Source organism: Bombyx mandarina, chromosome 23, assembly GCF_030267445.1.
Source record: "Bombyx mandarina strain Sakado chromosome 23, ASM3026744v2".
NCBI lineage: Eukaryota > Metazoa > Arthropoda > Insecta > Lepidoptera > Bombycidae > Bombyx > Bombyx mandarina.
The window spans coordinates 8,581,197-8,597,628 of NC_143229.1; the positions used below are offsets into that span (position 1 = coordinate 8,581,197).

At 35.8% G+C, this 16,432-nt stretch overlaps 3 protein-coding genes across 3 annotated transcripts; 2 read left to right on the forward strand and 1 right to left on the reverse strand.

The window, feature by feature from the left end:
- The first annotated feature begins 256 nt into the window (after window positions 1-256).
- Window positions 257-6,022, forward strand: Adck1 (aarF domain containing kinase 1). Its single transcript, XM_028177822.2, has 6 exons — window positions 257-979; window positions 1,191-1,601; window positions 1,820-1,993; window positions 3,923-4,123; window positions 4,717-4,923; window positions 5,240-6,022. Exons 1-6 carry the CDS (start codon window positions 542-544, stop codon window positions 5,351-5,353), a joined length of 1,545 nt encoding a protein of 514 aa, XP_028033623.2. The 5' UTR covers window positions 257-541; the 3' UTR covers window positions 5,354-6,022.
- A 641-nt stretch (window positions 6,023-6,663) lies between these two features.
- LOC114245567 (uncharacterized) lies at window positions 6,664-16,326 on the reverse strand. Its single transcript, XM_028177789.2, has 4 exons — window positions 15,769-16,326; window positions 13,745-13,969; window positions 13,118-13,240; window positions 6,664-6,911 (listed from the first exon to the last, which is right to left on the reverse strand). Exons 1-4 carry the CDS (start codon window positions 15,857-15,859, stop codon window positions 6,670-6,672), a joined length of 681 nt encoding a protein of 226 aa, XP_028033590.2. The 5' UTR covers window positions 15,860-16,326; the 3' UTR covers window positions 6,664-6,669.
- On the forward strand, window positions 7,564-11,349 carry LOC149500168 (uncharacterized). The gene has a single exon (XM_089737482.1). It carries the CDS (start codon window positions 7,658-7,660, stop codon window positions 8,600-8,602), a length of 945 nt encoding a protein of 314 aa, XP_089593608.1. The 5' UTR covers window positions 7,564-7,657; the 3' UTR covers window positions 8,603-11,349.
- Window positions 16,327-16,432: the final 106 nt, after the last annotated feature.

Genomic DNA, 16,432 nt, shown 5'->3' on the forward strand with positions numbered 1-16,432 from the left:
TATCACCCACTCCTAGAGTGAAGTAGTTTTAATTTCATTTAATTTGATTTCACATTATTATTTTTCATAAAAGTAAGAATATAAATTAAAATAAGACCTGACCTATATAGTAGTCTTAGTTACCAGGTCATAAAATCCCTTAATAAAAACACTATGAACAATATGAAGTAGGTATGAAGTTTTTATTGTAACTAATTAATCTGTGCATTGTTGAACAGAAATACTAATTTGCCTCAAAGGACATTGTTTCCAAGCCAGTAAAATTAAAAAAAAAAGTGTGCAGTCGTGCACTGCACTAGGCTATGTAGGTACCTACTGTAATACTTAATGTTTAAAATTTAAATACTTTTTGAATAAAAAAAGAAAAAGGAATTTTCGGTAGTTTTTATTTTCTAGATTCAGTGCTTAAAAAATGATATAAGTGATTGGTTAGTGATACATTAGTTCAAAGTCAAAGTTTTGCTCATGTCACAATTATTGCTCATTATTTAAATTGGCTTTTGCTATGTACCTAAAATAATTATTTTCCCTTTTAATCAACATGTTCTCCAGAAAGTTGACTAGGATCATAAAATACGGCTTTTATGGTGGTGTTGCTGTTGGTGGTTGTGTAACTGCTTTAAAATTTCATGATGGTGATTATAATTCGTTAGCCATCGTCAGAATCACGAGGACAGCATGTACTGCTGTGGACATAGGCAGGACTTACCAGTCTTTGTTGTACAGCAAAGATTGGGATAGATCGTCCCCCGAGTATTTAGAAGTGAAGAAACAAGCTCATCAAATTGGGGCAGAGAAACTGCTTGAATTATGCAAAGCTAACAAAGGTGTGTACATTAAAGTTGGACAGCACGTAGGCGCGTTAGATTACTTGTTGCCTACTGAATATGTCAAAACAATGCGTGTTTTGCATAAAGATGCGCCTCAAAACACAGTCGAAGAACTATACAATGTCATCAGGGAAGATTTGAAAAAGGATGTAAGTAATAAAATACATTGGAGATTTATTATTGCGTTTACTATTTATTTTTACAAAAATGTCATGGTGTAATTTAACACAAATTTGTTATTGTTATATATATTTTTTTTTTTGTTATTAAGCTCATTAAAAATTTAACGTTCAATAGCTAATAACTTATTAGAAGTTGTAAGGTATTTTAATGTACTGACAAACTATTTCATTTATTCAGCCAAAGGAACTGTTTGACAACTTTGAACCTGAGCCTCTGGGCACAGCGTCACTAGCACAAGTTCATAAAGCAAAATTAAAAGATGGTACTGAAGTTGCGGTCAAAGTACAACATCATTTTGTGAGGAAAAATATTAAGATTGACTTAAAATGGATGGAATTTATTATAAACACAATGTCAAAAGTATTTCCTGACTTCCAAATGCAATGGCTAGTGGATGAAACGAAGAAAAACATTGCAAAAGAGCTGGATTTCCTGCAAGAGGGTCAAAATGCAGAGAAGGTAGCTGAATTGTTCAGTAATTACAAATGGCTGAAGGTTCCAAAGATTTTCTGGGATTACAGTACAGAGAGAGTGCTGGTCATGGAATATGTTTACGGTGGACAAGTTAATGATGTTAATTATATTGATGTAAGTGTAACTTTTACTTTTTACCTATGTTGTTTATAATTAAGCAAATTTCAAAATATTTTAATATATAAATGTTATTAAGGAAAAACTGCCTCTTAGTAAAAAAAATGAAACATCGAAACATCAAAATATATAATGGAATGATTTAGCACAAAACTCTGGGAATGCCTAGTAATAAAACATGTGTTTATCTATTTATTTATGCATTATATTTTTAGACACATAAAATCAACAGATATGATTTATGTAAGAAGCTTGGTGATCTCTACTCCCACATGATCTTCATAACTGGTTTTGTGCACAGTGATCCACATCCAGGGAATATACTGGTTAAAAAAGCTCCAGGAGACAAGGATGTAACAGTCTATTTGCTGGACCATGGGTTATATGCTGTAAGTCATTGTTTTGTTCATCAATTTTTTAATTCTTTGTAGATGCATGCTATCTCAATATCTTCTAAATCATTAAACAGCATGTTATCAACGGTGCTGTAATTTCTAACATAACAAAACTTTAAAAATTGTACACGACCCAGTCTGTATGGATGTTTCCGAGTAGTGTGATAATATTTTCTGCTGTCTGTTTGTGCGCTGGTAGAAGACGGCTGTTTCTTTCGATGGGTTTCGGCTTCTGTAGCGAGGTTTCACAGGTAACTGTCTGGTTCACTGGTAGCTGATTCACTGGTGGTTTTCTGATAACTGTACTATCGGAGAACTGATGGTAACTGTTTCTGTCTTGATGATGTTACTTTGTCAGAGAGCTTCTGAGAACTGTCTGTTTCTATCGGAGAACTGCCGAGAACTGTTTTTGCCTATAAATGGCCCTTCTTTTATATTTATATCAGTACCCCATCTCGCGACGCGCAATCATTTTGCCACTGTCGGTCCCTTGATCTGTATGTTACCGTAGTGAAAGCGCTCCACAAATCGTTCCTATTGGTCTATTTACATTCTCTGATCTGATACACTAACATATTGACTATAAAATAACTTAAGATTATACATTTATTACGTAATCACTTAGTAACGGTTAAATTAAATCTATTTGTTTCTTAAACTATAAAAAACCCTATTTCGTCCTGCAGAAAAATCTTCAACAAGATTTTTTATTTATGTGTTAATAGGCAAACAAGATGTACAACTAGTGTTAAGTGACATGATGTTGAAATCTAAATTGCATAGCAGCTATACCACCCTTGAAACTAAAAGGCATTGCTGCTATTTTATAGAATTAGAAGAGTGAATCTGTCATTACAGTTTAGAATATCACTCGATAGTTAGGCGGTAGGCTCACAGGGCTCAGCCTGAGATATTTTATTAACATCTGCCGTAGCAAAAGTAATGCTTCCCTAAATCTACCACCACGTCAATTCATACCAATTCATTTCAAAATAAATTGGTTTTCTTACTATTTTATTAAGTTGTTAATGGGTAAACCTGGGTAATTTAAGCACATTCTAAGAAAACTGAATGATGTTTTAGATAAAATATTTCTAATTTAGATTTTTAAATTTTAGTGGTTATTTTTATCCTGAACTATGAATACTTTATGCTTAATAACTTTTTTCAGCTTTTTAATCTATTCACCTTAATTTTTATAGGTAATTGACCTAAAAATTAAAATAGTGTGTTTTTAATTATTTTTCAACTATCACACTTATGTGTGAATTTTACTAAAATACTTCCATAACATTAATGAGTTCAATTGCTAAGATTGTTAATCCGTAAGGGCTCTCCTTTGATGTATTAGTGAGTTGGTCGGTTAGGACAGGTAATTATAAAAGCTTATATTCATCAAGATGGACAATTGTGGGTAGGTATCAACTGCATTTTGCACAAGATTATGACTAATTTTTAAAGAAAATTTGGATAAATGGTTCAAGCAACAGGTCATTCATATTTTTTGAGTATAATGATTCCAAATGCAAAGATTTATGTGATCTAGTGATTACAATATAAAGTTCGTCAAAAATGTTAGTTAAGTTTTAAATCTTTTAACAATTAGAATAAATTATGTCTAATAAACGGCCGTCTGGTGTAGTGGTAAGTGACATGGTCACTACACAAGGCGGTCGCAGGTTCGAATCCCGCCAAGGGAAGATATTTGTATGATAAATATAAAATGACTTTTCCAGTGTTATGGATGTTTATTAAATATATGTATGTGTATAATAAAAAAATTACATGTATTTCCGTTATCTGATACCTGTAACACAAGTTCTTTACGAGCTTAGCACGGGACCAGTTAATGTGGCGTGATTGTTAGTAAATAAATAATAATAATAATAATCATTAATATTTAAAAATAATTATATTTTTCAGCAACTTTCGGATAAATTCAGATATCACTATTCAAAATTGTGGCTATCCATTATAGACAGAAATCGTCAAGAAATGAAAGTACATGCAGAGCAGCTAGGTATTCGAAATGAATTGTATGGTTTGTTTGCTTGTATGGTAACGGGTAGACCTTGGGATTCTATTATGAAAGGAATTGGCAAAACTAAGCCATCTTCAGAAGAGGTATCTAAAATGTGTTTTTTATTATCTTGCACTATTACTGGTCGTAGAGTATTTTCTACTAGTATTCATACGTTTACTTCCTGGTGGTATTGATTGATGCCAGAGCGTCTTGAGAGTCTGTAGGGGTAGGTACCACCACCCTGCCTATTTCGGCCTGATTTAGAACTGATGTCTCAAGGTGGCCGGCGACATTTGCGTTCTTAATGTCTATGGGCTCCAGTGACTACTGAACACCAGGTGAGCTGTGAGCTAGTTCACCTAACTGAGCAATAAAAAAATATATAAACACAAATTCGTATCTTTTGATATGCCACCTATATTTTTTTACTACGAATAATGTTATGGTATCTTGAATAAAACATAATTCAAGGGTTTGCAGAAAATTGTTTGATTGTTATGTTCCAGTAGTCAGATTCTGAAACCATTTACTTGGGTTTCTTTTTTCCGCCGAATCATACTAATAGAATACTAAAGTTTTTGACTTGTTATGACCTTGTGGGACACATTGTATGATTTAGTTCTCAAAATAAACTTATAAATCAGATATAATACTTAACAGACATGTATACATGTAAATTAAAATAAAATTTCAGAAATCAACTTTCCAAAACGAATTGCCTAACATTCTCCACCATATCACTGATTGCCTGGAGCATGTGGACCGGCAAGCATTATTGGTTCTCAAAACCAATGATTTAATCCGTAGCATAGAATATGCTCTAGGAACACAAGAGAGAATGTGTGGTTTTGTTGTAATGAGTAAATGCTGCATACAAAGCGCATATAGAGAAGAAATTAATGTAAGTATTTTTGATTGTGTGATTGAAAATCTAATTAAAAATAAATTATCAAAAAATGACGCGTATATCTAATGTCTAGATAAGCAAATTGACAGTTAATTGTCTTTTGGCTGACAACTTCTTATCAAAACCATTTAAATGGTGAAGTTAACTATTTTGAGATTTCGCAAAATTAGTCTCATAGTGGTAATAAAAGACTGGAAAACTTCATTGGATTCTGAGTAAACACGAGATTAAAGTGCAAATTTAAATTTCACACACCTAACAATGTGAATTGTAATAAAAATGTTGTTTATTTAAAATATTTTTGTTACAGAAAGAGAAGTCTATATTTAGAAGACAATACTTAAATTTAAAATTTAGTTGGACCATGCTGGTGCTTTACTTGTACAGTGTATATTTAAATTTATGTGATACATTAATATTATAAAAAACATTCTTTCTAAAGCCTATATATGTAGTGAGAATTGACTAATTTTATAAGCGTATTTATATAAAATGATGTAAGTAAACTTTTTTAGGGTAACTTATTGCTGTTCTCCAAAGTTAAATCAAAAATGGTATAAAAATAATAAATTAGTTTACACATGTAATAAAAGGTATAATTGTGTTCTTAAATTAATAATAAAAATGTTAAGGTGCTTGTATGTATTTGTTCTAATGTTTTTCAACCAAAATAGTGAGATGCTACTGAATTAGTTAGTCAATAACTAGTCTACAGGATGATACCTCATTGGTAATGGTAGTCTATTTTTATATTAGAAGCAAACTAAGATTTTATTTTGTATAATGACCTATATGTGGATTCTTAAGTATAATTTTTTTTCCGTTTTCCTCTCGGTCCCTATCTGTTATACCGTGTGTTATACATAGACAAAATTATTTTTAAAACATGTATATGTCAACAAATTTTATCTTAAACACAGTTGCGTGGTCTGTATTCGTTAGAGCCAATGCCGAATTTAAATGTTTATTTTGAATCATTGAAATTAATTATATCCAACCTTTTGTCTTTGATATCCAAATTAAAAAGAGCTGTACATGTTTTGTTATTGTTAAGTTATATACCTAGGATAGAATAAACTATTTTGAATATGAACTACACTTTAATTTTATCACAATGTGAATCGTGTTCATAGGATGTACTCCATTAGTCTTATGAAAAAAACCGGTCGTGTTTTGTTCGTAAATAATTTCTGGAGAACATAAACGTATCGGAAAATGACATGGTCAGGCATGATATTAAATTACAAGATGCTAATAATCATTGTCGCTTAGAATTACTAATACTATTTTCGCATCTTCCATCAGTATTGGTAGTATTTTTTCTATTGTTTATTGGGCGTATCGACCCTGGATGGGTAGGTACCACTATGCTGCCTATTTCTGACGAGTTCTTCCTCAATAACCACCAAAAATTAAAACCTGGGTCTCATGCTTCAAGGTTCGTATTGTATAGCGATGATACCAGGGGGATCATAAACGCGATTGTCGATCAAGAGAAAAAGTTAAAAAAAGTTACCCTAACGCAGGGCATGGGTAACACTAACCAATGAATTCGACCAAATTTTATTGACAGTTCTGAAATTATTTTTAAAAATGTTATGTCCACCGGTATTTAGTTAGGCAACAGTAAATCCCAGCTTAAATGACATTTAGGTACTTAGCGCGTCACAAATGTCTGATTAGGTAAGCGTATCATCACGTGATTTGAAATAAAAAAAAACGATTTTAGTGATATTTTACTCAAACCGGTATTCTGTTCTCCAAAGTAGAAAGTTTGTTGCTCAGTGTCGACAAATCGCTTTGTATTTTTAGCAGTACATGTATGAAATTATCCCGACTCTTCTTCCCATTAATCTTAAAGAACGAAGTACTAGAAACTCTGCAAGACAGTTCGGACTTCTTGTAGTCTGCGTAGAAACTATGAACTGGCTTACGTTCATCGATGTGCAAAGGATTGTTAACATGTGATATTGTTGATGTAACTGAAAAATAAAATTATTACTGCAAACGACTTGCGTGATAATTGCTTGAAATCATATTAAGAAATATAAGATCACAGAAAGTATGAAATTGATGAAAATCGTCAAATAGATAGGGTGATATACTGGAAATAGGTCGGTCACAATTGTGTAAAAACTGTCAGTGTCCTACCTTTCAAATCGGAACTCACTACTGCAAAAATAGACACAAAAGTGGTACCTACCTACTCGCACTGTCTCCTGAGGATTGTACAGGAGTAGAAAGACAAGCCAATAATGTGAATTCTATGAAGTCGTCGTGGCCTAAAGGATAAAACGTCCGGTGCATTCGTATGTAGCGATGCACCGGTGTTCGAATCCCGCAGGCGGGTACCAATTTTCCTAATGAAATACCTACGTACTTAACAAATGTTCACGATTGACTTCCACGGTGAAGGAATAAAATCGTGTAATAAAAATCAGACCCGCAAAATTATAATTTGCGTAATTACTGGTGGTAGGACCTCTTGTGAGTCCGCACGGGTAGGTACCATCTCCCTGCCTATTTCAGCCGTGAAGCAGTAATGCGTTTCGGTTTGAAGGGTGGGGCAGCCGTTGTAACTATACTGAGACCTTAGAACTTATATCTTTGACGCAAGATCCTTATATCTTATATCTTGAAGCAAGACGTGTTGTTTGTGAAGAGTGTGTCGATCTTTTCTCAGATATTGACAACATTTGGTCGCCTTTAATTTATTATTTATCAGACAATGAAGAATTGTAATCTGTGCAAGATCCAATTCAGTGATGGTGTTCAATGCGGTACGTGCAAGAAGCATTTTGACTTCGGATGCGCTAATATTACAGAAGCTGGATATAGGAAACTGGGCCCCGAAAGAAGGGCGGCATGGAAGTGTTCTGCTTGCAGAAACCCTTCGCAAGCGGTTGCTTCACAGGCAAGCCCAGTCTCTCCAGTTCAGGGCTTAGTGACGCTAGAAATGATCCACGCTGAATTATGCGGCGTCAAAACGAAACTAAATAGTTTATCTCTGCTGCATCAGGAAGTAATAAATATACGTGAAGAACTGTCATTGCTGCGTGAGTCCGTCACTCAAAACATAGAAAAGGTATCCGAGTGTGACGCTAGGCTTATTGAGATTGAAAGCAAGCTCCCAGTGATTGAGCGTACTCAGTCGTCTGTTGAATGTCTCGAATCAGCGATGCGGAAAATGCAGGGTAAGATCGATGCTTTGGAGCAGAGAGCTAGGCTTAATAACGTCGAGATCAAGGGCGTTCCTGTAAGGAAGAACGAAAACCTTTTTACAATCGTCGAGAACATCTCCCAGAGGCTGGGTGTGTCCTTTTCCAGGGCTGACATCAACCATGTTACGAGGGTACCTACATTTGGATCGCCTGACAAACTGATCATACTAAACTTCCACAATAGGTACACAAAGGAAGATTTTGTCGCCGCTGCTCGTGCACTAAAATCTTTTAATGCCCAGGACATTGGTTTTACTGTTTCTAATCGTATCTTCGTGAATGACCACCTGACTCGTGATTCAAAGCAACTGCTCACAAAAGTGAAAACATGGGCCAAAAAGAAGAATTTTAAGTACATTTGGGTTAAGTTCTGTAAGATCCATGTGCGAAGATCTGACTCGTCTCCGGTTATTATAGTACATACAGAGGCAGATTTAAACAAATTGACTTAGCTTGTGTCTTATTATTACTTTTTGTATTTTGTATTAGTTTCTATAGTAACTTTTTGTTGCAAATTCACGTGTCACTGGACATAGGTTATGTACACTTATTAATTATAATCGTGGTCCAAATGTTTACAACACATGTTGTTGTTCACTGGCCGGCGCCTCGCCTTTTGCCGCTATTGTTCTCATATCTCGTTGCTTGTCTGTTTGAGGTTGTCATTACTGACATATATTTGTCTTGCTTTCACGAATGTATTGCATATCTACTACTTATTAACGCTGATCTAGTGTGTCAGGGGTTTATTGGTACTTGTTATATTCTTCGACTATTTTTATACTACCTACAATTTAATTTAATTTACTATTTTCACTTTTACTATTTAATGTCTAGAAATTACCACAGCGTAATATTAATTTTACTTACTATGTTATTAACTATTTTCTTACAATGGACAATGAATCAGTCCTGAATAGTATTCATATCTATTACCAAAATGTTCGTGGACTTCGAACGAAAGTTCTTGAGTTTAGCCGTAACCTGCTATTATGTTCTTATGATGTGATTATTTTAACTGAGACTTGGTTGACTGATGGTATCCTAGATGGCGAATTATTTAATGAACATTATACAGTTTGGCGTAGGGATAGGAACAGTGACCTTACGGGTCAATCTCGGGGTGGCGGTGTTTTGATTGCGACTCGTAAAGATTTAAAAGTTAGTTTGCAGCCGTCATTTAACTCATCGGTTGAAGATTTGTGGGTTACACTCATCGTTAAGTTGAAACGTGAAACTATTAAATTGCATATATGTGTATTATATTTATGCAAACAGGGTTCTAGGTTTTCTTTCTCTGAACAATTAACTAATTATCTTACGAAACTCACCAACATTGTTTTGGATAATTCACTTGATAAATTCCTACTTGTTGGTGATTTTAATCTGAGCGGAATTACGTGGCTGCCGTCTAATCTTGGTTACTTTACACCTTATAATGCTCGTAGTAGTGATGAATTATTGCTTGTGGATGAAATGCATATTCACGACTTTGCTCAGTATAATGGGATAACTAATAAGGATGATAGGATTCTGGATCTAGTTTTTTCAAATGAATCATTGGTTGTGAGTAAGTGTGTTGATCCAATGGTCCCGATTGATCCGTATCATGAGGCTCTTGGTATTACGTTCAAATGTATTGAACTTGTAACTCTAAGAACTGCACCGCGCACTAACTATCGATTCAATAAAGGTGATTATTTGTCAATTAATAGAGAGCTTAATAATATTGACTGGTGTGTTGAGTTTCAGTCAAGATCTTTGGAGGGCTGTACTGATTATTTTTATGAGACAGTTAACGACCTTAAAGAGAGATATGTACCATCTCGCATGACTGGCTCTGATCATTACCCAGTCTGGTATTCAGCTGCTCTTAAAAAAGCTATCAAAGAAAAATATAAATATAAACGTAAATATTCAAACTATGGAAATAAATCTGATCTAAACTCTTTTAATGTGCTTCGGGATAGGGTTAGAGTACTGGAAACCAATTGTTACAATGATTATATTGACTCTCTTGAAATTTCAATAGGAAATGATCCTAAAAAGTTCTGGTCTTATGTTAAATCAAAGTCTAAGTGTAATTCAATGCCAGGATCTGTCTCGTATAACAATGTGATCTCAAGTTCGGCTAAGGGAGTCTGCAGTGCATTTTCTAACTATTTCCAATCTACTTTTCTTGACTGTGATATCGCTGTTAATCTGACACCTAGAGTAGCCGATGAGCATTTTACCGCAACTTCTCACTTAAACAACATCTACTTGGACCAAGCCGAAATACATAAGTTAATTCTTAATCTTGATCTATCTAAATCAGCTGGTCCAGACCAGTTGCCTGCCAGATTTATCGTTGGTTGCTCTGATAGCATAGTTTTGCCAATATACCTTCTTTTTAAGCGTTCTTTACATGAGTGCACTGTTCCAGCAATATGGAAATCGGCCTTTATTACCCCAGTACATAAGAAAGGCTCTAAGTTCGAGGTTACCAACTACAGACCAATTTCCAAACTTTGTATTATTTCAAAAATATTTGAACGTGTTATTTATACTCAAGTATACGCGGCATTGCAAAATGTATTTAATTCAACTCAGCATGGATTTCTAAAAAATAAATCGACTGTTTCTAATTTAGTTATCTTAAATGATTATCTTACTGATGCCATGCATAGTGGTAAACAGGTTGATGTAATTTATACAGATTATAGCAAGGCGTTTGACAAAATTAACCATTCTATTCTGATTTCAAAGCTACAGAACGTAGGAATCTGTGGCGACTTATTACGATGGTTTATATCATATCTTGAGAAGAGGTCGCAAGCAGTCGTGATCAACAATTATATTTCTGCTTGGGTACCTATTCCCAGTGGCGTGCCTCAGGGTTCGTTACTGGGGCCCTTGCTTTTTATTATTTTCATTAACGACATCACTAAGTGCTTTCAATTCTCACGCCTTCTCTGCTTCGCTGATGACATGAAAATTTTTATGAAGGTTGCTTCCATCAATGACGCCAAATTAATGCAATCTGATTTAGATCGTCTTTGTCATTATTGTTTACTAAACAAACTTGATCTTAGTCCAACTAAATGTCATGTTGTTACTTACACTCGAAAAATCAACCAAATAGCCTACAAGTATAAACTAAATGAACATGAACTAATTAAACTTAATAGTACACGTGACTTAGGTATTATTCATGACAGCAAACTCACATTCGATGAACACGTTAACTCTATAGTGACTAAAGCCTCTAAAATGCTTGGATTTGTTATGCGTAACTCTCAACATTTTCGTAAAGCTAAAACTATTAAAATACTATACTGTACTTTTGTTCGCAGTCACTTAGAATACGCTTCACAAGTTTGGAATCCTCGATATAATATCTATATAGAACGAATTGAAAGAATTCAGCGTAAATTTATAAAGTACCTTTGTTTTAAATTAAATATTGCTTATAACTCTAATAATTATGATAACCTTTGTAAAAAACATCATCTACTTCCTCTTTACTTGCGGCGTGAGGTTTCCGACATTATATATTATTTTAAGATCGTTAAAGGTTTGGTGGATTGCCCGGAGCTCTTATCCAAGGTTGACTTCAATGCACAGAGAATATCTTTAAGGCATCGAAATCTAATTTCTTTGCCACTAGCTTCCACTAACTATAGGCAAAACTCATTCTTTTTACGTGTTGGTGGTGACCTCAACAGACTTGGCAGGTTCTTAGATATTGACCCATTTTATTCCTCTATCACAGGACTTAGACGTCAGCTTAGTGCCCGATTTTTCGTGGGCGATGAGGGGGCAGAGGGTGCGGGGCCATGTGCCGGTGATGTGTAGCACAACAGTTTTTAATTAATTTGTGACATTTATACATAAGTGTACATTTAAATTAGTCTGGTGTTTTCCTCCATTCCTTATGTTGTTTCTTGCTTGCTGATTGTTTTTAATTATTTTTTTTGTTTCTATGCTTTTGTTTCTCTAGTGTTTTTAATTTGTTTATATTGGTGAGAACCTTTAATTGGCTTTTTGTTTCTATTATTTGTTATATTATTTTACTTTGTTAGTTGGCTGTTGGTTCTTCTTGTATTAAATAAATAAATAAATAAATAAATCTCAAGGTGCGTTGCGCATTTACGTTGTGGATGTCTATGGGCTCCGATAACCACTTGGCACCAGGTGGGCTGTGAGCTCGTCCACTCATTTAGCAATAAAAAAAAAACGTACGTGAGCTTTAAATGATTCAAGAAATTGGTAAGTTTATGAAACATTTTGACTTAAAGTGTTAATTGTCTGTTTACACCTCGCATGACGCAAAATTTGTTGCGAAGGAATTTATCAATTTGCGTCTAAGATTTGTTCAATAAAAGTCTTAGTTTAACATGGTCATCTGGTTTTAGACGATAGATTCCTTTTTTGCATTAATACGAAATTCACTGTTTTTGTATGCAATCAAGTTTTTCATCTATATAGCTTATTTTATCTCTTCTATTTCATATATGGTATTTTACACGGTATCAAACCGGTCTTTTGAATTTATTAGGGCTGTAACGCAACCCTGCTCAATATAAATGACATTACTAGCTCAAAATCAGGTCTTAAATTAGTAGTATCCTCATTTGTACGTACCTACTAAATGTTTTTTTTATTGCCCTTGTAGGCAGACGAGAATACGGCCCACCTGATGGTGAGTAGTTACCGTTGCCCATGAACTTCAGCAATGCCAGGGGCAAAGCCAAGCCGCTGCCTACCGGCTAAGTCGCTGCCTACCGTTCGTAAGGGATGATACCGTGATCCTTGTAATTTGTAGGAGTTTTCTGCCATTTAACGGTTCGGTTCGGTTCATGGGGTGGAATGTTAATGCAATCGATATTGATTATTCAATGAGAGCCGCTGGAGTCCTTGTTGCGCAAATATATGCCCTAAAACCGTTAGGTTTGGTACACGTTATAATTTTAAAACAACCTTACCGCTGCCGTCGTATCCGTTTTTGGTTCCGCGCGGACAATTCTCAAGGGCATTTGATTCTGATTCTGTATTACTTTTATGAGTATTGTTACTTAGTGTCAGCATATATTGCATGTTAGTCGACGCTGTGGATATTAAAGTTTAGCGATAAGCTTATAGTGAGTTAATATGAGCTCTTTACTGCCATCGAGGACATTTCGACATTGCATGGCCAGATAATCGTGAGTGGTTGTCGCTCATGTACAGCAGCGATGCCAGGGTCACAGTCTTTTTGTTTGATTAAGTTCATATAGGTACATTGCACGGGTAGGAAGAAGAGAAGTTTATTCCAAAGCCGGAAAAAAGTTCTCAGACAAGAAATTTCAAGCCTTAAGTATTGGATGAAAGTAATACTAAAACTCAAAAAAATCTTCATCTCCATTTCTATGCAATCTAGGTGAACTATTTTGAAAATCGGCAAATGGGTACCGCATAAATTGAAATTAGAGATTGAAAAAATGCATGTTGAGATCAATGTAAATTATTTTGAATAAAATATTTTTTATTGATTTCGAACAACAGACATGTAATTTGATTTGATGCTTCTACACCTAGTTCACAAATATCTCGTTGACTACAAGACTACTTACGGTGTTTACGTTTTTCAGAAGGCCAAACTTCTAACAAGTACGGACGTTGAGGCTCGTTGCCATTACGTAGTGCTGTTAACGGTAGTTCAATGTTATCGGCTGATTTGAGAATAATCAATTCCTCACAGTAGTCCGGTAGATTCAAAAGAAACCATATTTTATGTCGAAGTACCGAAATAGAGGCAGATGGTTTTACCGCTACATACCGGAGCTTCTCATCAGTAACTAAAACATTTTAAAGGATTTTTTATTCGGATCACGAATGCCTAAGTATATTACATGCGACCGCTGCGATGTTAACTATTCATTGTAACTATTCATCACTAATTCATTGATATTACTTAAGGACAACTTATAATGTTGTTAACTTTCGTCAAGGAGTAATTGTCTGTTTTATGACGTTGAAATTTTTTTATTTTGTAGTTGAAGTGAAATTTACTGAAACGCACTTAAATTATAAAAACTTCTTAGTGATACCGGTCACTCACATTCGCACGAATACGCAACCCACAAGTGTAGGACGACATTTGCAAATGATTAGGTACGCAAAGTTTTAGCTGCATTCGCGGTTTTCCAAGCTTAGTCGGTTTTTTAACAGACATCAAAGCGCGCGAACCGCGATCCTTCGCGTAGTCTCCCACACATTCGTGTGACCAGTTGCGCCCACGATTGCGAAGGTGACGGACGTTTCGCCATTTTCATAGTTCGTGACGTCTACTGTGTAGCGTACCTTCATCATGGAATGAAACAACACTAAGGTGATGGAGTTCATTGAACTCCTGCAAAATGAATCGATCATATGGGACCCTCAAAAGAAATCCCATAAAAACAGAATGGCCGTTAATGACGCCTGGTTTCCAGTTAAAAACTCTTTCTCTCTTCAATGTTCTATTGATGAATTAAAAACGAAGAGAAATTTGGGAGCCATTCGTAAACAAGTGTAGGAGGAAGCGCAAACGGGTTCGCAAATTGAGTACCGAACCCATTTGCACTGCCGCTATATTTGCGAATGAATGTCTGACGGCCCTTCACATGCGCGCGAACATTCGCACAATGTACAAATGTTCGCGCGCATGTGAGTGGCCGGCATAAGGAACTAGCTACTTCGACAAAACGGCGCGACACGAAAACCCTTTTATCGTGGCCGCCGCTAATTACTTATCCGACCGCGATGGGGCAACGCAAAGCCGCCATCGCCCCAAACATGTTTTGTCGGATCCCCCGGATTCAGTCTCGGTGCTTTTAGGTCTCTCAAGTACCGGTCACCGTCCTCGTCGAATTCGTCGATTATAACAAAGAGGTCTTTTTTCCCTACCTATGCTGATAGCCTTGAGAGGCTATTTCTGTTTCTCCTTGACTTGTAGGTGACCTCAGGGGCTCAAACCGGGAGTGTCGCTAACACTGGCCCTAGCAAGTAAATTAACCCATAGACACAGCACACTGAGTTTCTCGCCAGATCTTCTCAGTGGGTCGCGATTCCGATCCGGTGGTAGACTCTGCGAAGCACTGCTCTTGCTAGGGCTAGTGTTAGCAAATTCTCTCAGGCTGCGCCCGAGAGCTCACCTACCCGTCCGGGCGTAGCTGGAATAGCCCCTTAAGCTACCAGCGAATAGGTAGGGGAAAAAAGGAACTATATCACACGTTAACTAATTTCTCATTAAAGATCTTATTCTAACGTTTTTAGGAACCTGGCAATGTAAATGCCGCTACCCATATCGCATCACGTCGTTGAAGTCTAGACTTCGGTCATAAATAAGCAAGACGCTGGTCCAGGATGGGGTACCCAGGCCGGATAACATGACATGAGCTTTATATTTTTAAGTATTGAGACGTTATCGTAAATTTTAAGAGTAAGGTTAATTTTTCAAATTAATTTGCGAATTTTATTGACATAAAAGGGACGGAATCTATATTCTTTATAATGTCAGAACATGCAGAGACTTAGTATAGTCTATTTATAATATTAAACTATGTATTGACCAGGAGTAAATGAATAAGAAATAACCAAAGATTGTTTTAATAACCTCCCAAATCATATCGTCGCACAACAAAGAACGTAATGACTTCTTTCTTAAATAGTTTGATCGGTGCTCTTAAGAACTTCGTCAGCGACATTTCGACATAACACACCTTCAAATGCAAAAGTTGAAGGTAAATTTTGAATCACAACATATTTTTAACCTGTTACCTACTACGTACCGAAATTTTGTGACAGTCACAATGTCACAGTAATGACGTGATCTAATTGGATGGGAGTTGGGAGAAGTTACACTAAAGAGTAGTTATTATAGACTATGCTAGAAGTCAAACAACCGACTGCTTGCTTGCTTGTCCTTGGCTGAGTGTTATTTTAATGTCGGTCCGTCCCCGATTCGGTCTTCCCCTTTTGGGGAGCCCGAGCGGGTGAGCGCCAAAACAAAGTGCCATGGCTCCTCTTCTGGGTTGTAGAGGTGGGGCCACGGCACAGGGCCGGTGGGGGGCCCTAACCCGCTGACTGTTGTTGCTTGTGTATATAGTGTATAGTTAGTGTTAAGTAGTTGTAGATAGATAGTATTAGATAGATTAGTTGTAGAAAAAAAAAAAAACAAGCAGTCGACAGCACGGCGCTGGTGAAATCTTGCTGCCGGGCGCCATCCAGTGAACTACTCAAGCCCTCGTATTATATTTAAGTATATATTATGTCGATGT